The following is a 25,692-nucleotide window of genomic DNA, read 5'->3' as shown; positions in this document are numbered from 1 at the left end:
TTCTTGCCCCGTTTGCCTATAATCAGGATTTGAAGCTCTTCAGCACATTCCATTCATGCTCAATATAAATAAATACAAAAGTTTGGAAAGCTTGGACTGCAGCCAGGTTGCTTGGTTAACTGGACCCTTTGTGGAGTTTGAAGGGTGTTTTTAAAAAGAGGAAGGAAAGAGATCAGTTTAAAAATGTTGGCTCAGCCTTGGAGTATTTCCTCCCAGAGCTCTGGCTAAACCTCCGCACAAAAGCCTGGACTAGGAGACTATTTAACGGAGAAGGGACTCTGCATTGCTCCTCTCCTCTTGGACTAGGAGAGAGATCCCCAAACAGAGCTTGGAGGCTTTGAAACCATGCTTTTCATTTGGGCTTTGGCTTTTATTTTAGTGCTTCAGGAGCAAGCTTTTTCAGGTAAGTGATTCCCAGCTTGAAAGGAACAGACTGTACGATAACTAACTTTTTGCGTGAAGGGCTTGCATGGGGAAAAAAGTAGATAAATTTCTTTGTATAGGTGCTGAAATCAAGTCAACAAGGATTTTATGTGAAGATGACATACGCAGTGTTTGTAAAGCACTATATAGGAGAGGTTCACATTTTGTGCTATTAAAATGCATGTGAGCATTACAGTTCTAGTTAGAAATGTTACAGGATAGGAGATGTTTCACCACTCATGAAACATACCATCATTGAGCTATTGCAGAAATTTAGAACTACATCCACAGGCTGCTTCTAATGTCCTGCATGTTTATAATTATAGCTGTGGCAGTCTTAAATAATAACGTACATATAAAATCATCTTGAACTAATGCCATATGGGCACTGGGAGATCAATGTCCCAGGAGATCAGAAAGACGTTTCCTTAGGGGTGGAGGAAAATCTACTTTAAATTTTCCATTAGTAACAACAAATTCTGTTTCTGGTGCTTTTGCATTATTGACTTTTACCTGTTCCTGAGCTGTCTAAGCACATAACTCTAAGCATGCTGAAACCACTGTGATGATGAGCCTAGAATAAGCATGTAGACAGAAAGCACACTGGTATCTATGTTTAATTTTTATTAGTAGTACATCTAGCTCTGGGCTACCCTCTAACAAAATTGCAGCTGCTTTTCTGGTGAGCACTGAAATCTATTCTCAAGCAACATTTCCATTTGGCTGGTTCAACGATTTATAGTCCCCACGTAACCACAAACCTTGCATTGCCAAATGTTTGTTTTATGTGTTTTTTAATAACTAGAACCAATCGTTATTTACCCTTTCCTATTACTTCTTCACAGCACTTAACTTTTTGGATTTTATGACAAGGGAGCAGGTTTTCTTTACAACCAAAACAGTTTCTGAAAAACCAGTGGTACCTTTCCCCTCCCAAACCTAGGCCAACCTTCGCTGTTATTGTACAAGCCTACATCTTTCAGGGATTATGCCAGCTTTCAGCCTAGAATGGGGCACTATCTTTCCTTCACTTTATAGGAGCTCATTACCCTTTCCTGCATTATTGTGGCTTTCAAGTAGGGCTGGCTGCAAAACAGTGTTTGTGTTTCATGAAAGATTCTGAAATGTTGAAATTTGTTTTCATTCTGATCCAAACAAACATGAGCAAGACTGTCCCAATAGCCAATATACCAGGGACAGCTCTAGGGATTTTGCCACCCCAAGCACGGCAGGCAGGCTGCCTCCGGCGATTTGCCTGAGGAGAGTTCGCTGGTCCTGTGGCTTCAGCGGGTCCTCTGAAGCTGTGGGACCAGCGGACCCTCCACAGGCAAACCGCCAAAGACAGCCTGGCTGCTGCCCCCACGGTGCCGGCAGAGCACCCCCCGCGGCCTGCCACCCCAAGCACACGCTTGGCATGCTGGGGCCTAGAGCCGCCCCTGCAATAGACCAGGGTATTGATTGGGAGCAGTGGCTTGAACGTGGGCCTTACACCCTAGTCATCAGGTTATGGGTATTCTGGGCCCTCTCTCTCCTGCCCCAACCTGAGAAAGTTTTCTCTGAACTAATACACCTCCAAAAATTGGCATTTTCCACCAAAATCATGCATCTCTGAAAAATTCTCAACCTGCTCTACTGAGAAGTAGCTTGAAGACGACTAGTGGTGGCATGGAGTCTCCTAGATTAACACACATATGCTCCCTACATAACAGCAGTGCTTTGCTATGGTTTGATGGGCTATTCGATGGGGTTCTGCTGCTGCTAAGGTGTACTAGGCAGTCTGGTGCACTGCAACGGCTGCCCCCTCAGAACAACGAGTTCATTCAACTCATTCAAGTACTCCAGCGTGATACCCCAGGCTGGGCAGCTCTTTAAGGTGCTCAGTGGGCTGTTCTGAACTCAGTGCTGAATGACCTTAGATCAGCAACCAGACCTGGATGATCAGCATGCCTGAGTATTTGAGAGAGAAAAAAACTGCTTCAGATCAGTCTATTCTTGCCAAGATTGGCTGCATGCATCTTACAATTGCACAGTGATGTGCTTTGAATCCAAGAGTCTACACTCCACTGAATACATTTCTCAGCTGGAGAAGCAAATCTATAGTTCAGATTTTAAGAGCATTTCCACTGTAAGCTAGATTTTTGTCCTCTATCCCTATGTCATAAATCATTTGAAAGTTAATTCACATTCCCCTGTCACGGACATTTAATCTCCATATGCAACTCCAGAAGTGCCAATACACAGCCTTCAACATATGCAGGGGTAACCTTTGAATGGGCTAGAGTTTACTTCACTGCCCTTTTTCTAGTGCCTAAAAAAAACCCAATTCCCATAGCAAAGCACAAGGAGACCCCAAATTCAGTCACTGAGGATTTTTAGCAATGAATGCATAAGGGCAACAAAATCAACTCCAAAAAAAGAATTCAAGTAAATCGCATCTTTACATAATCTTATCATGATAAAGCAGCATAAGTAACTTAAGTTTTACAACATAACATGGCTACTTTATAATCCACATATATTAGCTTCACAGTTATAAACAAATTAAATCTAAATAGGTCAGTCTCCACAGAAATGGAGTGAGAATTAACTCAAGAGTTCCCAAAAGCAAAGGTTGAGTGCACTCAAGTCTGAGTTAGTCTTTTATCACCAAAATCTATACAGTCTGCTGAGTCTAAAGCACTGCAACAACATCTTCTTTCCTCTTGCTTGTCAATACCTCCAGCTGAAATCCATGCAGACTCTTCCTCTGCTGAAATCACTCAGTTAGCTAGTCAGCTAATTAACCAACCAACCAACCACTCGCTTTAAGTATGTAGATAAAAGACCCCTGCAGCAAAACCCTTCAGAGTTAGGGGGAAAACAGCCTGCTTTCTGCTCTGGATTCAGCTTCTCCCAGCCCACACAGGGCACATGGCCTTTTGTAAAACAACTGTCATGACTGCTTGCCCTCATGGAGTCTGAGTAGAGCTACAGGGAACTTATTGAGCACAGTCAAAACTACCACACCCAATTCCAGAAATTCTAATTGTGCATCTGCTTAGCAACAACAAACCAGACAACTCATTCCTACCCCCATAGATCTCTTTAAGATCTATCTTCCTATTAAGCACCTAGGTTACATGGACATTGTTGTCTGGGAGAGGGAAAAGGAAGGTTGGCACAATTGAGGGGATATGTGTCTGGATACAGGGAGGGCTCTGAGCAGAATAAGATCATAAGTACAGGGTCAGTGCTACCATTAAGGAGAACTAGGTGGTTGCCTAGGGTGCCAAGATTTGGGGACACCAAAAAGCGGTGCCCCCAAGTTTTTTGTTTTTTTTTTTTTTTACAGCGGTTCCTCCCCAGGCACACAGTCGCTACTCCACTCCTCCCACCTCCCAGGCTTGCAGTGCCAATCAGCTGTTTGGCCAGAGGGGTGGAGGGGTGGAGAGCTGCCCCAGGGCTGCCTCAGGGTGGGGGAGAGCTGCCACAGGGCTCCCCATCCCGGCTCACCTCTGCTCTGCCTCCTCCCCGAGCATGCCGCCCCCGCTCTAATTCTCCCGCCTCCCAGGCTTGCGGCGCCAAACTGCTGTGGGTGGGAAGGTACTACACAGCTCCCCAGAGGTGGGGGAGGGGGGGAGTTGCCGCAGAGCAGAAAGCTGCTGCAGGGCTTGGGGGGGCAAGGTGGAAGTTTCACCTAGGGTGCAAAACTTCCTTGCACCTGCCCTGCATAAGTACATCCATGCTGGGTCAGACCAATATTCCATCTAGCCCAGTATCCTGTCTTCCAACAGTGGCCAATGCTACATGCTTCAAAGGGAATGAACAGAACAGATAATCAAGTGATCCATCCCCTGTCACCCATTCCCAGCTTCTGGCAAACAGAGGGTAGGGCCACTTCAGGGTAGGGCCTGCCTATCCTGGCTAATTCCCATTGATGGACCTATCCTCCATAAACTTATCTAGTTCTTTTTTGAACTTTGTTATAGTCTTGGCCTTCACAACGTTCCCTGACAAAGCATTCCACAGATTGATTGTGCATTGTATGAAGAATCAGAGGTCTGAAGAAGGGATCCAAGTAGGATTGGGCTTTTTACCAGATTTAATAAACCCTTCAAAATTCCATGTTCCAGACTTTACATTCTATTAAGTAAAGTTTAGTTTATTATTAAATTCTGTGGCCTTTATAATCTTAACTCCCAAGAAAGCCAGGGGTCAGGTGGAATTTATAAACCCTGTGCTGTTCAGCTGTATATATAACTATAGTTGATCTGCTCTGGCTGAAGGAAGCATTGGGTTTAAATGTTGGAATCTTGTATATCTTCAATGTACAAGGTCCTCTTTAACTAGCAAAATTGCAATATTAGGCTTCCACTGCATTTTTGGAAGTGGATGGCTGACAGTGGAAAAAATCACATAAAAGTAATAGTGGACTTCATTACTGCAAATAAGGTCTATTGTTACTTTTCCACAGCTTGTCTGCAACTCAGCTGTCAAAATATTGCAATCATCCTGCAATTCAAGTAAAGCCTTAAATATATCGTATTTACACCACATGGGAGATGGTACAATAGGAAAATGTAATCTACAGCAAGCTCCCAGGAGTAGCTAAGTATTGTCAGGGGAAAAAACAAAACAAAACAAAACACGAAACAAAACACACAAACAAACACCTTTGCCCCAGACAAAGGTTGCAAAAACATCAATTACTCCCACTGTACTGTGCTATTTCCAGTACAAGCTACCTACTCACACAAACAGCCCATACAAACTACATTCAGTATGGAGTTGACAAGCTAGCCCCAGAGCCTTCTGGCATGAGAGGCTACAACAGCTTTCACTCTCCTATTTACTAGATACAAATTAAGAGATATGTCTCCTTAAGCCGAGAGACAATTTCTGTCTCCTTATCTACTGTAAGAAAGATAGGGTATAAAACAAACCTAGTTAAGCAACTGCTTAATGGAGTATGTGTACCACCTTTCTTGGGGTTCTTTTAAATTCAATTGCTTAACACAAGAACAGGATTCAAGAGATCAATTTAGTTTTATTATACATTCTTAACAGCAGCAACTAATAATGATAATATGTGATATAAGAAATCAAGAAGTGGTATTGGACTATGATTTGTCTATATCCACAGTAGAAAAATAATTTCTTATATTCAGTCACTATATTGGTGACTTTTTAGATCTTATGACTAATTGTTGCTCATAACAGGGCCTCACTTGTGTCAGTTGGTTATCAGCTCTGGTGTTGCGAACACAACAGAGGAAAAACAAATCAAAGCTAGGTCACAAAACAATTGGGTCAGTTACTCACATGCCAATTCACCAAAGTTTCCCTCCCAATGGATCTATGGCAGTCAACCCTTGTTACCCATTTCTTAATTAACAATATTAGTCCTAGGATCTTACTAACTCCTACAGATGGAGCACAGTTCAAAAAGCTTGCACTCTTGGTCTCATTTTATGTCTACATACACCTAGGACTTGAAAGGCTGTGTGAAGCCATTGACTATGATAGACACACATATACTGTTCTATAATCCTAGTTAACAGTACCTTATTCAGTTTTAAAGTTACTTTACAGCAATCTTGACTGGAACCAGTTGCAAAACAAGACACCCTGTAACTCTGTGACAATCTTTAGAACATATACAGGAGCATATACATTTCCTTACTAATTAGGTACTCTGTTTCAGGAACTGATCAATTAACTGATTTGGGTCATCACTCAAGAAAAAGTCTGTATATTACTTATTAATAATCAGTCATCAGTTTTCAGCTCCATTATTGTATCAGGTGAAGTGAGGGGTGGACACAAGTACCATCATCTTTTCCCAGTGCGCTAGCAGGAAACCTATATTGCTGAAAAATGGGAAGACAGTTGAATGTGCCTCTCCAAGACAGGCACTTGATGTCACCAGGAGGGCTCCCAGGCCTGGACCCCAGTCTGCTCTCTTCAAGTTGTCTTTGGCTTTCCGGAAGCAATGTGCCGAAGGAGAAAGGTAGTTTTATCCTATTTCTGCTGAGTGGCGCAACTTGGTTCCTTTTCTTGGAGGTGCAGACATGGGCAAATCAGATGGTTACTCACACTTCTTCCAAAGATTCAAAATCTCCAACCAAAATGTAAGTCTTCCTCTCTCACCATCCAATCAGGAAACAAGACATCAGACACCCACCCCTATCTTAATGTTTTGTAGCAGCACCCATCACTCCAATGACTGAGTGCCTCAAAACATCAGATTAGTCTTCTAAAAACTCTAGTGTATAGTAGCACAAGTGCCACTACATGCTGCTTATTTTCCTTCCAGATGAAGTCATCCATACACTGCTATCCACTGACAATGGTCTTATACAAGTGCCAGATGCAATCTCCAAAACAAAAAATATATTTATAACAAATAAAATAGAGGGGCACATCTCCAAGGCTCTAGGCACCCATCCCATAATTTACACAACCAAATAAAGTTAATCCATTTAACTAAACTCCCCTCCCCTTTCATAAATCTGCTTTCCTCCAAAAGCCCACCTCTGCAGCAGTTTGCACAAGTAGATTGGCAGCATGGCCTGGAGGTCAATAGTCTTGGGCTATTTTGGACGCATGTTCCAGAATCCAGGGCAGAAGACCTGTCACAGAGTATGTTGTACCACTTGCCCCCTCTCTTAAAATCACTGTTGTCGTACGGAACAAGAAAAAGGCTAGTCTCTCAAGTACCAACATCCTAGGGCTTGTCTACACAGTAGATTAATGCACTCTATGGGGTGTGTGATTTCTAAAACACACTAATGTGTTGCACATTCATTGGTTTGCATAGACTCTGCTGGAAAGCACTAAAGGTTCCCCTCTGCACTTTAATGTAGAACCATTTCAAACAGCACCACGTTAAAGCACACCAGCAGGGTCTGCAAGGACCAGTTAGTGTGCAAACCATTAGTGCACTTGCAAAACCACACCTCCGTAGAGTGCATTACCTCACTATGTAGGCAAGCCCCTAAGACATTTAAGGCTTTATAGACCAAAGCCAACAGCTTACACTGAACCCAGAAACAAGCAAGCAGCCAGTGCAGATCATGGCGCACCAGCGACACATATATCACTGAAGCATGGGCCACTGCATTCTGTATCAGTATAAACCTCCAGATAGAAGCAAGTAGTTGCCCCAGGTAGAGTGAATGACAGTAATTCCCCCATGGGGTGACAAAGGCATGGATCACAACAGCAAGATCTGCATCCAGATTAAATGGTTGCAGTCTCCTGGACAGGTGCAGATAGCAAAAATATCCTTGGACCCTGCTGTTTCTGATTTTGCCGCCAAACAAAATACTTAGAGGCACCAAACAATGTTGCACAACACATGCACGCATGGCAGAAACAATGCCAACAAGGAAAACTAAGGGCTGGTTTTGTAGTGTGCCTATTTCTTATGTTGTCTCTATCTGTTTTATTAACTCCTCTGGATACCCAATGCATCGGAATTTCTTGTCTTGGTACTTCCCTTTTTCAAGGAAAGGTGTTTAGCATTTATAGCAGGTACTGCATCAATAGCCCTGGAGATTGAAGTCCTAGAAATTATTTTAAAACTTTTTACACTTAATGGGTAAATTCCTCCTCTCCAGTCTGCACTGCAGACCTTTACCTGTAGTTTGGGTCACTTTTGCGTATTCTACACTTGCTCTTTTTATAGAATTTGCAACAATGTTCTGCATTGCGAGTTGGAGGAGAATCAACATGCATTTGTGCCGATATGCAAATCCTTGCAGCTACCTCTGGAATGGAGCACAGAAGACTATGCACAATATACCATAAACTCAAAACAATCTTTGCATGTAACTTATTACTCCACTGAGCCTCATCAATCTAAATTCCTAAAATCCAATAGCTGAACGTTGTATCTTAACTGGAGGTTGGGGGTGTGCGGATTGTAGCAGACCCAGTTAGCGATATGACGAGTTCATCCAGTACCTCTAACCCTGGAGATGTGAGCATAATTGAGACTTGGAATTCATGAAAGCTGAGTGATGCCCCTAGGTAAGGCCCTAACCAGCACTGATCCACATCATAAAAATCACCATATATAGTCTACCAAGTTAAGCATGGCAAACAGGGGCTCAGGGCAGGGCAGAGCAGAGCAGGATCAACTATCTGAAGCTTGCAATGGGCCTATTTTACACTAAACCTCCAGTTAGCTAACCACATCAGTCCCGTTTTCGTAAAGTGTATAATTTTCTGGGACAACAAGTTATTTAAAGTGGAGCACAACACTGTATTTAGATATGGAATCATTTAAGCAGGGAAGGGCAAAGTCCTTGGGAGGTCAGGGCTTCTAGAAACCTCTCAGACTGTTGTTTTGGTTCACCATGAACTTTTCGTAAACCCCCTCTAACCTCCCCACAACCCCATGGGAGAGAGTCATTAAAGGACACTTGTGCTATGTATCAGGATTAGAAGGATCCTTATATTCAGTTGTACACCCCCTCCCCCAACATACATAGCCGTTATCTGCATCAGTTACACCTTTCCTCTCCCCTGATATATTATTCCCTTCTTCACCTTTTGGATATTGTCAAGCTCTCATACTTGCAATCTGGTTCCTGTTTTAGTCTCACTTGTCTGTCATTTAGCTTGCAGTCTTCTCTCTCTTTGATTTGTTCCCTGCCCCCCCCCCCCCCCCTTCCCCACACACACTTGCTTGAGCAGATCACAAACCCAGTAACATTTCAAAGCCTCTGGGGTGATGAAATGAAGTATAGTGAGTGTTGCAGATGCATCAATTTGAAGGTCAGAATGGACAATTATGATCATTTAACCTGACCTTTACAGGCCACAGAATCCCACCTAGTAATTTCTGCAGCAAGCCCATAACTTCCGTTGAGCTATCTGCTTTTCATGTAAAGACTACAAGTAATGGAGAATCCACCACATCCTTAGGTAAATCGTTCCAATCGTTATTTACTCTCACTTTTTAAACAAATTTATTTCTAGTCTGAATTGGTCTAGCTTCAGCTTCCAACCATTGGACCATATTATGCCTTCTTTTAGGCTGAAGAGCAAGTTACTATCAGAAATTTTTTCACCAGGTAGCTACTTGGAAGCTGAGTTTGCTTATCCCTAATACTAAATCAAGTTAATGAAGTTTGAGTTTTTTGTGAAATAAATAAAATTATCTAAAGCTTTCCACTTATTGCCAGGGGAACGATAAGTGATCTCTGTAAATTGGGAATTGATCCTGCGCAAATAGGCACACATTTAATGGAAGGCACATTTGGAAGATAATCACTACATGGATCAGAGTGGGTTCTGTATTTCATATTTTTATTGGAGTCAATGACATTACTAATCTTAATCACTTCATCTCCAGTGGGATTTTTCTTATGTGAACAGCGTCACTCCACTCTTGGCTACAGTCCAACAGTACAACTGTCTGTTATATTTTAAGATAAAGCAGATTTTTCTCTAGTTTGACATACATATATCTGATTATTAAAAGATTAAATGTTGATTCAAGTGTCCTGTTAAATAGCTTGGCTAAATCTACACCTGGGTGTGGGCAGCTGTTGTGCCAACTTCCCTTCCCACTAGTCTTCTGCAAACAAATAATCAGTCTTGACCTGCAATGCTGTCATAGGCCTCTATGTCCTTATTCTAACACAAGCACATTCTCAGGACTAAACTAGGAAGATCTTTTACTTGTGAGTTGAACCAATAACATGACATCCTAATGGAACACTGATCTTGGGAGTAACAAAGGGTTTGTCCTGACTGCAAAGTCAACTCAAGATATAACTTGAGTGTTGTCCTTAACTTGAGTCCCATCCATGCACAAAAACCCATGTGTGGTGGTGCTTTTAACTCAAATTGGCTGAAGTGTCAGTGGGAAAGACTAAGCTCAGATTAGAACTACTCATCAGTGCTAACATGACCCTCTGCAGTTTGGATACAAGCTATCTCCACATGAGTGGTGTTAGTCCTCCAATGCCTTCCCACAATTCCCTCCATCTGCCCAGAAAGGACAAACATTGAATTTTTTTTCCCAGTGAACTGTGAGACACATAAAGCAGCTCAACTTACTGCCATGCAAAGAACCATGGGACATGCCCCCAGAAGCCTTAGTGCCACCCGTTGGTGAGTGCAGTGCCAGTGGGACACAGCCGCTCAAATGTTACAATATTTCATTGTGTGGCTGTTCTCCCCGGAGCAAGGCTAACTCCAAAGGAATAGCTTGAGTGTAGATAACGAGTTAACTCTGCAGTGAAGACGTACCCACAGAGGGGTGCAAGTAGATTTTTTGTTTGTTTAGCTTGCTATGTCACAGCCAGCTTTTGAAAGCAATTACAGGAAATTAGTGTTACAACTGGGATTAGACTGGCTCATATGCATATCTACAGCTGAGAGCACTTCCCTACATGTCATCAAGCAAAAAGAGTTTCAGCTGATGAGCCATGTTATGTCTGAAATCACTATGTAACCCAATATCAAAATGTACACATCATTTACTGGTACAGCATGGCAAACATTCAACCCATTACTGAAAGTTATGGGCCTGATTATCTGTCACCGTGTGTAGTCATTTACACCAGTTCAGTTTTCATCCAACTATAGTAACAGTGGGACTGCTAGCGTAGACAAGGCACATGTGGTTGCTGAAAAGCCAGCAGCCACATCACCCAAACCTGGTGCTTCATGTTGGCAGCCACCCGAAGCTCTGTCTACATCACTTGTTCCTAGGGTGGCCAGACAGCAAGTGTGAAAAATTAGGATTGTGGGGGGAGGGAAAAATAGGAGCCTATATACAAAAAAAAGACCTAAAAATCGGGACATCTGGTCACCCTATTTGTTTCCACCAGTGGTAGCAATAACCAGCAGCAGTAACACTGGAGACATTGGAAAAAACAATTGTTAAAAGAGCTGGGGCTGATAACTTTAACAGCATATGGAAGCTATCTGCAGACAATGACAGAGTGCAACTGTTTGTAAGGGGAGGAATGAGCCCAAGGTGGGTCAGGTATAACAGCAGCCATGGCCCTAAAAACCTCACCAACGTTTGCAGTGTTATTTCACATTAGCCTTTTGGCTAAGCTCAAATCAAGTGACAGTTAATTACTGTAACCATCCCCTATTAAAAGACTAAGTTCTGTCCTCTAGGGATGGAAAAGAGCTACTAGACCAAAATCCATCCCAAATTACTCCATCTCTTTCCTACATTTCCATGAAAGAAAGATTTTTGGTAAATCTCTGAATCAACTGCTAACAATTTCCTGGTCCCTCTATAGTTACAAGCTGTACCACAAGGAATTTAAAGTTACTCAACTCATTGGCATAGACAAGTCAGTACAGAGATTTTAATCAAGAGAAAGGGAATGGGGGAAAAAAGAGGACAGCATAGTGCATGTAGCAGCCTTTTAAAAGTTTCCAACTGCATATACAATGGTCATAGAAACTGTAACTCTTGATAGCACGAGAATGTAGTTCCCTGTTACTGCAAAAAGACTAAGTTTTCTGAAAAATAAGCCTTCTTAATAGTTAAGCTATTTCACATAGAGTTGTAAAAAACATTTGAATATTAAGATGTCGACCTCCAGAGCGACTAGTTTGGGTTTTAAGAGTCTGCTTAGCATTTCGCTTGCAAGAAATAGACTCTATCCCAGGGCTCTTGGTCTTTGAGTTTGGAGAAAAATTTGGCCCCAAACTACTGATTTTTCCTCCAGATTGAAACATTATTGCAAAACGTCTAGTCTGCTAAGTAAATACAACTGCTTGGAAGACAAGATCATTACGTCAAAGTTTTGTCTCTTGGAGAATAGCCTGACAACCAGAGGTCAATCATATATACATACACATATCCCTTAATTTCCAAGAGTGACTAGTGATTTTGAGTGCCTAATTTGAAACATTGTCCCACCCTCTGAAAACCAGGCCCCTTTAAGCTATCAAATTGAGCACCCCTCGAAAAAGTCACGTTATTTTTGAAAAGGTAGTTATCTATGTAACCGTGTATAAAAGCTATGTATTGCAGTACAAAGAGCAGTTGGCCTTCAAGAGTTCTTTATAATAAACTGCCTATCAAGATTTTACTCCGGGAGAGTATGTAGATTCTACTGCACTTCTAAATCCGAGTTTTCCCACATGACTTTTCTGAAATAGCAGAGCACGTGCATGGGAACACCAGAATTGTTCAGGTGTGCTTTGGCTACATGGGTATGATTTGTAGCTGCTGACTTATTCTTGACCTAGCTCTTGTTAACCTATTATAGTAGCACTCTCCCCCACCCACAGCTTATTCCTGAAACAAACTCCATAAAACACACGCTAAAGGAGTCCGAGTTTCAGAACCACCTTTAGATATAATTCTTACCCAGCTATCTTGAGACAGTCTTTGTATTACACTCTGACTGTCCTCTTGATCTCCCAATGAAGTGTACCTGCCCTACTTTGGAAGGACTGCTGACTCATCCTGGCCCCACCCAGAGCACATCTGTTTAGAGTAGCACTCAGGTCAAGCAGCATCATGTTGAGGTGCTGCCTACAGAATAGAATCTCACTGGCACCCAGACAGACAAAGCAAAGTAAAGGCAAAAAGCTCATTCTTTGAAGAAGGCCTAATTGTATCATCCCTGCTTCTAACTCCCATTTTGCCACAACATAGTCAGCAGTAGTCTCCATGGCTGCTACATCAGGGCCAAGATGAAAGGAAAATTTAGTTGTTCCAGGCACTGCAGACTGTTGGAGGAGTTAGAGAAGGAGAGAACCCCAAGGTCACAGTCGATGTCCAGCAGCACAAGTAGTTACCTTTCCATTCATTCCAATAGAGCCCTGTGTTTTCTATAAGCTACAGGAACGTTATAAGGATCATAATGAGAGGAGGCAGCATTGGCTAAACACTAACTTCTTTGCATTCTGTTTCCATAAAGTGAGTAAACTCAAAGGAATCTGACTCTTAAGTTAAAGCTGACCAAAGGCTACTTTAACAAATGTACACCACAGATGTTGGGTCTCTACTCAAACCTTCCCATATCCTCCTGATCCAGCCACCTACCATTAGATTATCCCAGTAATCCACACTAAAGAGAATAATATTCCATTGTGGGATTTTTACATGGGGGTACCTTCCTGCATTTGCTGTACTAAGCTCAGAACAAAAAGAAATCAGTGTACATCATAGGCTATTATAGATGGCAACATTGTTTTCCATTTGCATGAATTATGTGAATACCACACACTTTACTTTTGCAGCATTTACTCATTGTGGTTAAACCTGGGGAAGTTCTCAACAAGCTGAATTAGAAACTGTTTACTTCATATCTGACCCGCCACTATGCTCTGTTAATAAGTCAGCTTTGCCGATGAGAACACTGCATATATGAGAATCATACATGTAACTTTTGACAAGAATAGCAGCAGGCAAGGTACACGTGCAATTCTCCTTGACCTAGGTCTTCTAGACAGAAAAAGGCTGCAATTTGCCATGCTGCTGAATCAGATCAGGCTTAAACCTGTAAATATTGGAGCCGGAGAGAGATTTGATTATCCTCTCTCAGTAGAATGGAGCTTAGCCCATTATGATAGTCTTGCATAACTGTCAAGCTCTAAGTGCATATGAGAAATTACTGTTTCATAATTGATCTATGCAGTCAATTCTTATAGCCAGACTCTGGTTTTACTTCTAGTTAAGACAGCATAAAAGTGTTTCCAGAACATCAATAGTAGCAAAAAAATATTGATGACTGTAGGGTTCTATATCCATTTGCACAATAGTTAGTAGCTATGTACAAGCCAAATTCCAGCAGTCCTTACCGAGAGTTAAATTGACATATTACTTTAGTAGGATTCAGTCCCAGCAGCACCACCTATTGGTGAATTCACTGAAACAAACCAAAATCTACCTTCAAAGAGAAGAATGGAAATGGTCTTTATTTAAGCATTGACTAGCCCATTTTAAAATAAAGACCAGATCACATTGTAGATTAGCAAAAATTAATCTAGTGTGACAAAGTTCCTCCTCTACCTTGGTGGGTCCTGCGCTTATTGGCAGATTTGCTCACCTCAGTGATCTTCTCCTCTAGAGGAACCCACAGTCTGGGTCAACTCCTCCTATGTTGGATCAGGAGTTGGGCGGTTTGGGGGGAACTCGGGCCCACCCTCTACTCTGGGTTCCAGCCCAGGGCCCTGTGGTTTGCAACTGTCTATAGTGCCTCTTGTAACAGCTGCATGACAGCTACAGCTCCCTGGGCTACTTCCCCATGGCCTTCTCCAAACACCTTCTTTATCCTCACCACAGGACCTTCCTCCTGGTGTCTGAAAACACTTGTACTCCTTAATCCTCCAGCAGCACACTCTCTCACTCTCAGCTCCTTGCACCTCTTGCTTCCAGCTCTTCACATGCCCACCACAAACTGAAGTGAGCTCCTTTTTAAACCCAGGTGCCCTGATTAGCCTGCCTTGATTGTCTGCAGGTGTTCTAGTCAGTCCATCTGCCTGAATTGGTTCTAGCAGGTTCCTGGTTACTCTAGTGTAGCCCTTGCTCTGGTCACTCAGGGAACGGAAAACTACTCACCCAGTGGCCAGTATATTTGCCCTCTACCAGACTCCTGTACCCACTGGTCTGGGTCTGTCACATAAGCTTCAGAAAATTTCTTCTATCAGTGACACTCCAGCCTAGTGGATGGGGGGATGCAGTAAACGTGACAGATCTGGATTCTAGTAAGGCTTTTTGACACAGGCCTACATGACATTTTTATAAGCAAAATGGATGAAATTCCTATCAAATGGGTGCACAATTAGTTGAAAGATTGTACTCAGAAGTTATTAATGTTTCATTGTCCACCTGGGAGAGAGTATCTAGTGGAGCCTTGCCTGGGTTCAGTCCTGAGTCTGGTATTATTCAATATTTTCATTAATGACTTTGACAGTGATATGATGAGTATGCTTATAAAATTTGCATATTACACTAAGCTTGGAGAGGTTGCAGGCACTTGAGAGTACAGGATTAGAATCAACATGATCTTGACAAATTGGAGAATTGGTCTGAAATCAACAAGATGAATTTCAGTAAAGACAAGTGCAAAGTACTTCACTTAGGAAGAAGAAAAGTCAAATGCACCACTACAGAACGGAGAATAACTTTTAGGCAGTAGTAGTGCTGAAGAGGATCTCGATATTATAGAGGATCACAAGCTGAATGAGTAAACAATGTGATGCAGCTGAAAAACAAACCAACAAACAAAAAAAAGAGCCATTATCATTCTACAGTGGGTTAAACAGGGGTGTCATATGGAAGACATGGGAGGTAATTGTCCCACTCTGCTCCACACTGGTGAAGCCTCAGCTGGAGTAATGGGTCCAGTTCTGGGCATCATACTTCAGGAAACATGGGGACTAATTAAGGAGAGTCCAGAGGGGAGCAATAAAAATGATAAAAGATTCATGACCTATGAGGAAAGGTTAAAAAACTGGGCATGTTTAGTCTTGAGAAAAGACAAGAGGGGAGATCAGGTAACGGTCTTCAAACATGTTAAGGGTGGTATTTATAAAGAGAACAGAATTGTTTTTGTTCTACTTTCACTGGACCTGGAGAAGTAATGGGCTTGATCTGCCACACGGAAGATTTAGGTTAGTTATTAGGAAAAGCTTTCTAACTGTGAAGGTCATTAAGCTCTGCAGTAGGGTTTCCAGGGAGGTTATGGAATCCCCATCACTGAAGGATTTTAAAAGACAGGTTGAACAAACACCTTTCGGGGATGGTCTAGGTTTATTTGGTCCTGCCACAGCACAGGGGGCTGGACTTGCTGGCCTCTTGAGGTCACTTCTAGCCCTACATTTCTAAGATTCTGTTCAAGTGACAACTTTTAGTTTAACTATTGTGGCTCTTAGCCACTTTATAACTGTACTTAAGAAATTCAATAGAATATTCAGCAGCTAATATATAATTTTATACCCATTTCCTCTTCCCACAGCTTGTAGTAGAGTGGGGGGTGGGAGTGGGGAAGGGAATGGAAAAGGTGGTAAGCCAAGAATCACTTCTCAGACTAATTTATTTAAAGTGAACGTGGACAACATAAAGTAGGCCTAAGCTAGATGGTGAGAGAGATCACTGACATTTTGACTAAAGCTCCGAGTTGGAAGAAGTGTGTATTTGAAATACAGTATTCAAATTGCCCTCTCTCAGTAAGCACTACAGTAACTCCTCACTTAACATTGTAGTTATGTTCCTGAAAAATGTGACTAAGTGAAATAATGTTAAGCGAATCCAATTTCCCCATAAGAATTAATGTAAATAGGTTCCAGGGAAAATTCTCTCACCGGAAAAAAGACTAGATTGTATATACAGACACTCTCTGACCTATGCAAGCATTCCATTCCGGAACACCTTGCATAACTTAAATTTTGTGTAACTCAGAAATGCATACCTGACCATTACACAAAAAACACCCTCCTATTTCTGGCTTACGGAACTTTTCCTTAAGTGCAGATTTGCGTAACACAGGGGGCATCTGTACATACACACACACAAGTTTTAAACAAAATTTAATACTGTACACAGCAACGATGATTGTGAAGCTTGGTTGAAGTGGTGAAGCCAAAGGGTGGGCTATTTCAGGGGGAATGCCTTACTGCTAGATGATGAACTAGCATTCAGCTTAGCCCTCAAGGGTTAACACATTGTTGTTAATGTAGCCTCACACTCTAGAAGGCAGCACAAGTGAAGGGAGGGGAAGACAGCATGGCGGACAGAGACAGTGATGCACATTGCCCCTTTAAGTACGCTGTCCCCACTCTAAGTACGTTGCCTTTTTAAGTAGGTCAGCAAGTTGAGACAGCAGCTGCTGCCAGCACACTCCTTGTCCGGAGGTCTGTTGTGTCCCCCCAAGCTCTATAGAGATGGGGTAAGCAGGGGACACCCGACATTAGCCCACTTCCTCCCTCCCCCCACCCCCCAACCACACAGCAAGCAGGAGGCTCCCAGGAGCAGCTTTAAGGTAGAGGGCAGAAGCAGCACATGGCAGTGAGGGGAGGGACAGCTGAACTGCTGGTAATTGATAGCCTGCTGGGCTTCTGCCGCACAGGGAATTTAGGGGAGCAGGGAGCTGATGGGGTCTGCCAGTCCACCCTGGTTCCAAGCCCCAACCAGCTAGTTGCAACGGGCTGCTCTTTCTGCAATCAGTGGACAAAGCAGGCGGCTGCCAAACAATGTTATAAGGGAGCATTGTGCAACTTTAAATAAGCATGTTCTCTAATTGATCAACAACGAAACAACATTAACTGGGACAACTTTAGAGACTAACAAATTTATTTCAGCATGAGCTTTCGTGAGCTGTAGCTCACTTCTTCGGATGCATAGAATGGAACACACAGACAGGAGATATTTATACATACAGAGAACATGAATAGGTGGAAGTATGCATACCAACAGGAAGAGTCTAATCAATTGAGATGAGCTATCATCTGCAGGAGGGAAAAAAAACTTTTGAAGTGATAATTAAGGTGATCCATAGTACATTTGCCAAACTGGACAGTCTGGTGAGACCCCAGGGGAATGGAGTGTTCCATTCTATGCACCCCAAGAAGTGAGCTGTAGCTCATGAAAGCTGTAGCTCATGAAAGCTCATGTTGAAATAAATTTGTTAGTCTCTAAGGTGCCACAAGTACTCTTGTTCTTTTTGCAGATACAGACTAACACGGCTGCTACTCTGAAACCTGGGACAACTTTAAGTGAGGAGTTAATGAACTCTATATTGTGGAGCAAGACGACAGGCAGAATAGGCTAGTGGATAGGGCACAAGATTAGGAGTCAGGAGCCCAATGATTCCCATCCCAGTTCTTCTTGTGACCTTGGATGAGTCATTTCACCTAACAAGTTCTTATCTTTCCCCTCCCAGCCTTTACCCGTCTCGTCTTTTTGGGTTGCAAGCTCTACAGGGTGGGCCTGTAGGCTTAGATGACATAAGAAATAATAAAATCTCTTCACTCAACTATAAGAAAGTTACTCAGAGAAACTTTGGCAAATTTTTCTTCTGATTGTACAAACATGGTTTCTAGGAAAGCCTATTGCGAAGAGAAGGTAAATGATATTGTGTGGGGAGAGACTAGGGGTGCTCATAGATTTTACCTGTTTTGGGGAATGGAGGCTGCATGTGTCGTAGGGAAGAACTTAAACATAAGCTATGACTCACATTGATCAGGACACACAGGAAAATGAAGGCCAACATATGGATGATTTAAGCAGCAGGCTTAACTTTATTAATTTAACAGTGAAGAAGGGCCCTCTCCGCCCCAGCTCTTTCTGTGGGCATTTAAGTGGGTCCAGTGGAGCTTTACAGGAAACTTACCATATAATACAGGGGTAGTCAATGAGTGGACCCCAGGCCAAATCCGGACCACCAGATGCTTTTGAATGGACCCCAGAATCTTTTTATTTACTTATTTTCTTCTCAGGAGACTGGACCTTGACTATGGCTTGACCAAGAAATGTGGACTGTGACAAAATAATTGACTACCTGATATACCCCATAACTCCCTCTCCCTTGTGAAGGGGGACAAAGGGTCCCTAAAGAAGGGCCCGCAAGTCTTCAGGACTTGAATTTGCTCATATGCCAATGGTCTGCCAGTGAGATCCCAGGTCTTATTTCTGGGAGCTAGCACCCCCCTCCTCCCCCTCCGTACGGCTTCAGTTGAGCCACGTAGATATTCTTCTTCTACGTTTTGGCCATCCTCTACTTTTCTCTCAGCCTTGTGGGCTGGTGCCAGCAGTAGCTACCAGATATAAGGGCTGAGCCAATTCCCATAGGTATTGACAGAAAAAACTCCCAATTACTTCCATGAGTGTTAGATCAGACCCTTTTAAATACCAGAATGTGTCACTGTTACAAGATCTTTCTCCACTATTTCTTTAGTGTTTCTCAGTCATCTTTTAATAGGAGCATCTTAAAATTAACTCATTATTATTTGTTTAGAATCACAAAGTTTAAAGCCAGAAGGAACGCCTAGATCATTTACTCTGATCTCCTGCATACCACCAATGCCATCCAGCATTCACACACTAAATCCAACAACGGAAATCAGAACAAAGGAAATGAGACCCACATTGCTCTGGGTTCTGTACAAACAGAGACAATCCCATCCCAAAGACCTTAAAAGGCTAAATAGACAAGATGTGTGCGGTGAATTATTTGCTCACAGCAGATCAGTTGCAGAGCTGAAAATAGAACACCCGTCTGTGGCTCACACCCTTTTCCACAGGACTGTCCTTTCACATTCAGCATTCCCAGCTGAAATGCTTGTGTCTTTGGAGGTACCATTAGTTATTAAAAAGTTTTTTAATAACTCTTTAGGATTTTACACAAATGCTTACAAAACCCTAATGCAGCAGCACATAGACACGGAAGAATTATTAAAGGGAAATCATGAGATGGCTACATTAATGAATGAATGCTGACAGACTCTAACCCATACCTAGGGTCCTTTCAGAGGCTACAAACAAGAAAATGAAAAGTGCACTAATATGAAGTGAAAGGAGCTCATTAGTTCCCTCAATCAAGTCCCTGAGTAAATGAGGAGGAAGAGCAATGCAAACAAACAGCACTACTAAGCAGATAGACAAAGATTAACCACATTATAAACAGCTCCACAGGCACACCATTTGTCAACAAAACATCATTTGTACATGTCTGTTGCTCGAGTTTCACAGCAGGGAGGAGAAATAATCAAGACACTTGCTCAATGGCAACAGGCATCACCAAACAAATTGTATCCCTTCAAGCAGCATAAGCAAACAGGCACGTCCTTCCAGGCCAGGGTACACCACTTTCCTTAGAGAAAGGCTAGTATAGAGTCATGTGGAAGTACAGCTGCACCTCCTTGACCATCAGGATATATATTAGTAGAGATACAGCAATATTATGGAAAGCACAGATTATGCATACAACAAGGGCTACATAGCACGGAAGAAAATCAATGGTCTCAAAAAGCATGCAGCTTGATCGCAACAACCCCAGTGTGTGTACCTAACACCCCAGGGCCTGGCTTAGGGGGCTTAGTTATTAGGACCACAGGTTCAAAAATCCTATGTTGGTGTTTCATTGTATTCTCTTTAACATCCCAAGAGCCCTTCAGTCATTAGAACTCCAAGCTGAGCTGCCTGATGAAAAGTTATCAACCATTAGCAAAAGCAAAGCCCCGTCACATCACTGTAATTGTTTTCACAGCTACTGCAGATCCTGTTAGCGTACCACCTGGAAGTTCAGGGAGGAGTGACTGGTGCAATGAACACAACACAATCCACAGGCACTTAGATGCAATTGAGGAGGTAAGAACTGCTGCCACTTGGCCCCAAACCTCAGTTCCAATAGGCTGACCAAAAAGGTGGAGCAAAAGGCCACTTTTCAGGCAATTTTCCTTCCTGGATTCAGTTTAGCCAGACCTTCCAGATGGGGCAAGGGCTCTTGCACTATCTGCAACAGAACTAAATGCTTAAAGGCAGGAGATAAAATCTTGGTGCCTCTGAAATCAATAGGCATTTTGCCACTGACTTCAGAGGAGCCAGTATTTCACCCACAGGACATCTGTAAGTAGCTCTTCCAGAGCTTCCACGGAGATTAGGCTAGACCTGAGAGAAAAGGGAAGGGACACGTCTTTCCATGCAGTTGTTTAGTTCTATGATAAATCAATTTACACAATTCTTCTATCCCTCCCAGGCTCAACTCAGTTCTTGTCAGCCATCACCAGAGCACCGATTCCCTGGGCTATTTCCTCTTGGGAATCCAAGCACAACAGAAACCACAATGAGCTTCTATCCCCTCTGGGCTGCAGCTAATTTAAATCAAGTCTCTCTTCCTCCTTACCAGAGCACTGACACTAGATTTTTGTCTCCAGGACTAAACTATATCTCCCCTAAAATAGAAGAAGTCACTCACCACTTCTTCCTCTCCCTGGTCTTCTTCAGGAACACTGGCCCCCAAGGCTGCCTTCCCGGAGCCTAGCCTTTGTTTCAGGGCTCGCTACAGGAACTTGCCACACCCCTGTAGCTCTTTCTGATAGGCCCACCTTTGCTGGCTTCATCCATTCTTAAAAATCCTACAGCCTGCACAGGTGTGGCATGGCAGGGTATGGCTAATTGAACAGAGCTAGCCATGGTTAAGGATCATATTGACTTATGACATTCAACCCTTGAATAACTATTTACTAAGACATCACCCATTCACCCTTTATAAACTGTTTATAAAATTTACCTTCAACATACCAATCCCAGCTTCTTAGTGCTTCATAATATAGGCTGCAAATAGAATTTCTTTGAATATTGGATTGTCCCAGGACAGGACTAGTCCACCCTGCCCCTAGAATTCAACTTCAAACCCAGAAAGTTTCCACTCTCATACTCATTCGTCCCAAAAAGTCTGTGGTGAAGATTGCTTGTGCAGCATGATCGGAAGGTAACAACCCTATTTCCAGGTGCTAGACTAGAGAAAAGCCCATGGCAAAAGGGTGCATCCACATCCGTGTTGATGGCTGAAGTGTCAAATTTATGACTGGGTTTATATTGTAGCTCACAGCACTGATATTTAATTACTCCTAGTGCCCATCCAAAGCTGTCACATCATATCAGGGATTGGCAACCTTTAGCACGCGGCTCGCCAGGGTAAGCACTCTGGTGAGCTGGGCCGGTTTGTTTACCTGTCGATTCCGCAGGTTCGGGGATCACAGTTCCCACTGGCTGTCGTTCGCTGCTCCAGGCCAATAGGGGCGGTGGGAAATGGCAACCAGCACATCCGTCGGCCCACACTGCTTCCCAGAGCCCCCATTAGCCTGGAGAGGCGAACCGCAGCCAGTGGGAGCCGCGATTGGCTGAACCTGTGGACGCAGCAGGTAAACAAACCAGCCCAGCCCACCAGGGTGCTTATTCGGGCGAGCTGCATGCCAAAGCTTGCCACTCCCTTCATCAGATCATTATTAGTTGTGTGAGAACATTAACACCAGTTCCTTGGAGACTTCATGGCTGAAGGAGGAGGCTGGACTATTGCAGATGCTTAAAATCCAAATAAAGGCAGTGAATGGATTTCTAGTCAAGTCTGGCCCTTTATTGTCTTGCCATAGTGTAGGAAGCACCTGCAATTTATGTTCAGCACCAAGTGTTTTCAATAAGCACATGGGGTGGCACCTAATCTGCCTTTTCTCAGTTCTTAACAGGCAATCCCTCCACCCAGCACCTGACCTAGCTTCTCCATTGGTTCTGTTTTCCTGGGTGCTCTGCTGGCTCAAACACACACATCCTTTCTAACCCACCCTCCAAAAGCCAACATTACAAACAGTTCAGTTTATTGAGCTGCTACATGTGAAAAACAAAAATTCAATGAAAATTCATCTCTCATGGCCACCAGAGGTCAGTATGACACAAAAGTTATTAACCAAATAGGCAGTTCAACTGACTGGATGAGTACAGGACTTAAACACAGTTGTAGCTAATGTCCTGACCCTCAGTTAGGGTATGGCTACACTCAAAACTTCAAAGCGCTGTCGTGGGAGCACTGCCGCGGCAGTGCTTTGAAGTGTGAGTGTAGTTGCAGCGCCAGCGCTGGGAGAGAGCTCTCCCAGCGCTGCATGTACTCCACATCCTCTACGGGTGTAGCTTGCAGCGCTGGGATCCGCGCTCCCAGCCCTGTGGCACCGTTTACACTGGCGCTTTACAGTGCTGTATCTTGCAGCGCTCAGGAAGGTGTTTTTTCCACACTCCTGAGTGTGAAAGTTGCAGCGCTGTAAAGCGCCAGTGTAGCCATGGCCTTAGTTGTTTTACCAGCAGGCTTGACAGTCTCTTTCTCCTCCTATCCTGACTTCCTTGCCTCGATTTTTATTAGCAGGTAGAGAAAACAGTCGAGTATCTAGAGTCAGAAGTGAAGACATTATTGAAGGACATCAGTGAAATGGCATGGAGTGCCCCAATCGCTCTTGGAACCCCCCTTGTGGACATTTTTGATGGTTTGTATCTCCTAGGGATAGTATGTAGTAAGGTCAGCAATAATTTTTGTTATGCTACACCAAAGGATCTGATTTTTTCCCCCCACATATAGTCTTTTGAAAAATCACTGGGGAGACTACATTTTTGATAGCCTGAGTTTACTTTTGAAATGCAGAGCTTGAACACCAAATGCATGGAGAGCATCTACAAACCAGCAGGGCCAGAGAGGTGAAGTGACTTCCACAAGGTCACACTTCTATACAAAGTATCGGGGGTAGCCGTGTTAGTCTGTATTCACTCCATGCATCTGAAGAAGTTCTTTTTTACCCATGAAACCTTATGCCCAAATAAATCTGTTAGTCTTTAAGGTGCCACCTGACTCATTACTTCTATACAAAATCTTTCATTGCATTCATCACCTTAGTAGCTGAGCACCTGCCAGTCATGCATTAAGTTAAATGACTAATATCGGTCACATGTGGTTTGTTCTCTCTCCCATTCGCTCTTCAAAAGGAAAAAAAACTTGTGCATGAAATATTGGGTTTTGTTTTGGTGAATGTTTTGGTTATTTAATGTACACACAGCTGGGTGTTTTGAGAAGGCAGGCTGCAGAAATGTGCCTTGCAAGCACTGGCACATGGAGCCTGAGGTTTACGATGGACCTTGGTTCATGTGAGAGTTCATTCCAGAGCCTCAGCCCCCGTGAGAAATCTGTCTCCAGGTCAGCATCAAGAGTTAGGTTAAGAACAAAGGGCTCCTGCATCCCAGTCCTGTGCCTATTCCTTAGACCTTGCTGCCTCTTCATTAACCGCAGTTACTGGTCAGTAATTAATGCTCTCCCCTACATTAACTAGAATTTTTTCCAAAAATGAAAAAGTTTGAGGGACTATAGAATGGAAGTCAGATGTAAGCTGATTTGTAGAATTAGGAAAGAAGATAGTGTTATTTATATTTTACAAGGTATAGTATATACCATTGTGAGGGGAGGGAAGAAATTGTTGAATGGTCCAAGAATTGCAGAGAGATTGCAGGGGTCTCCCCTCTGTGACCCAATGAATCAGTAGAGCCTCTCTCATACTTAAAGCCAGTCTTATTTGTTCTTTAAAGTGTCAAAAAAACTCACACACGTAAAGTATCAATTTGGCCTTCATATCACCAAAAATAATATCAAATCTTCTTCCCACAGATTCCAGCTGAACACCAGGACAATGGAAGAGAACAGAATTTAATAATATTCCAAAACATGGCTGTCTTAGACAGTTGCACTTTGTTGCTTTATTAAGCCTTGTAGGATTTCTAGAGATTGAAGAGGGATGAAGAACACTGAGAAGTCAATTACTTTGCATTTGTGCTTTGTAATAAAAAGAATTGCTTTTCAGATATTGTTTTAAAGCTTTATCTTACAAGCAACCCCACACTTGACAAAAAGTGCATTTGGAGGGTGGGATTTTCAAAGATGCCTTGACATCAGCAGTTATGAAAATTTCAGCCTGATCCTTTCTTATTACCTGGGCCAGATCACACCTGACAAGCTCAACTATCACAATCTCAAAGTCCAGGAAGTGGCTGCTACTCCTTTCTACCTAAGTATTCAGCTCTTGTCACCAGTGTGTACTGGTGAAGACATGTATTCACTTATGGTTTCCTTTCAGAATTTTCTTAACACACTGCTAGGCTGTCTGGCAGAACAGACAGAACTAGGGGTGTTCTGACTTGGGATACAAGCACATCCCTACCTTTGCCTGAATATCTGAAGCCAGAATGTTGGATACATTGTTACTGCCTAAACTGGAAGTGCGGTCACATTATAACAGCGTCACACTGCTTCCCTCGGCCTTTTTGCGGTGAGAACCAAATCTGGAGCTGAACTCATTCCAAGGCCAAAGATGGAGGCATTCACAGCAAATAAAAATCTAAAGGCTGAAGGCCAAGGAGCTTATTAGGTGAAGGTAAATTTATTCTGAAAAAACCTTTTGCCTAGTAAAACCTAAGACTAATTGAGCTGTAAAACCACAGTAGGCAAAGCAGGTTTAAAAAAAAAAAAGTTTGAAGTCACTTGCCTCCTGTCCCATCCCTAGGACTCAGCCAGGCTCCTCTCCCCAGAATAACACCAACAGGTATTTGCTTACATTTTGTTTCAAACCTGAATTGGGAAGGCCTAGGTTTCTCCCAGTGTAAACAATGTAATTTATCCTACGAACAAGCTCCTGCCTGAGTTTTAGTAGATAAGAGTGGAAGGAATGAAATCAGTTAACAGGGCTTTGCATTTTTCCTAAATCTTTCCCTTTCACAGCTCCAGTTCACCTCCTACTCTCTTGAAAATGTTGACATTTTCCTTCTTT

At 42.9% G+C, this 25,692-nt stretch overlaps 1 protein-coding gene across 2 annotated transcripts; it reads left to right on the top strand.

The window, feature by feature from the left end:
- Nucleotides 1-24,624, top strand: PLAC9 (placenta associated 9). 2 transcript variants are annotated; one of them, XM_032786387.2, is made up of 4 exons: nt 1-403; nt 20,607-20,707; nt 23,253-23,370; nt 24,537-24,624. In XM_032786387.2, exons 1-4 carry the CDS (start codon nt 346-348, stop codon nt 24,545-24,547), a joined length of 288 nt encoding a protein of 95 aa, XP_032642278.1. In that variant the 5' UTR covers nt 1-345; the 3' UTR covers nt 24,548-24,624. The 2 variants fall into 2 exon arrangements, with proteins under 2 accessions (XP_032642278.1, XP_032642277.1); XM_032786386.2 differs by having other exon boundaries at nt 11-403; nt 23,250-23,370.
- The last annotated feature ends 1,068 nt before the right edge of the window (nt 24,625-25,692 follow it).

Source organism: Chelonoidis abingdonii, chromosome 15 (genome assembly GCF_003597395.2).
Source record: "Chelonoidis abingdonii isolate Lonesome George chromosome 15, CheloAbing_2.0, whole genome shotgun sequence".
Classification (NCBI taxonomy): Eukaryota; Metazoa; Chordata; order Testudines; family Testudinidae; genus Chelonoidis; species Chelonoidis abingdonii.
This window is presented reverse-complemented; position numbering and strand designations above follow the sequence as displayed.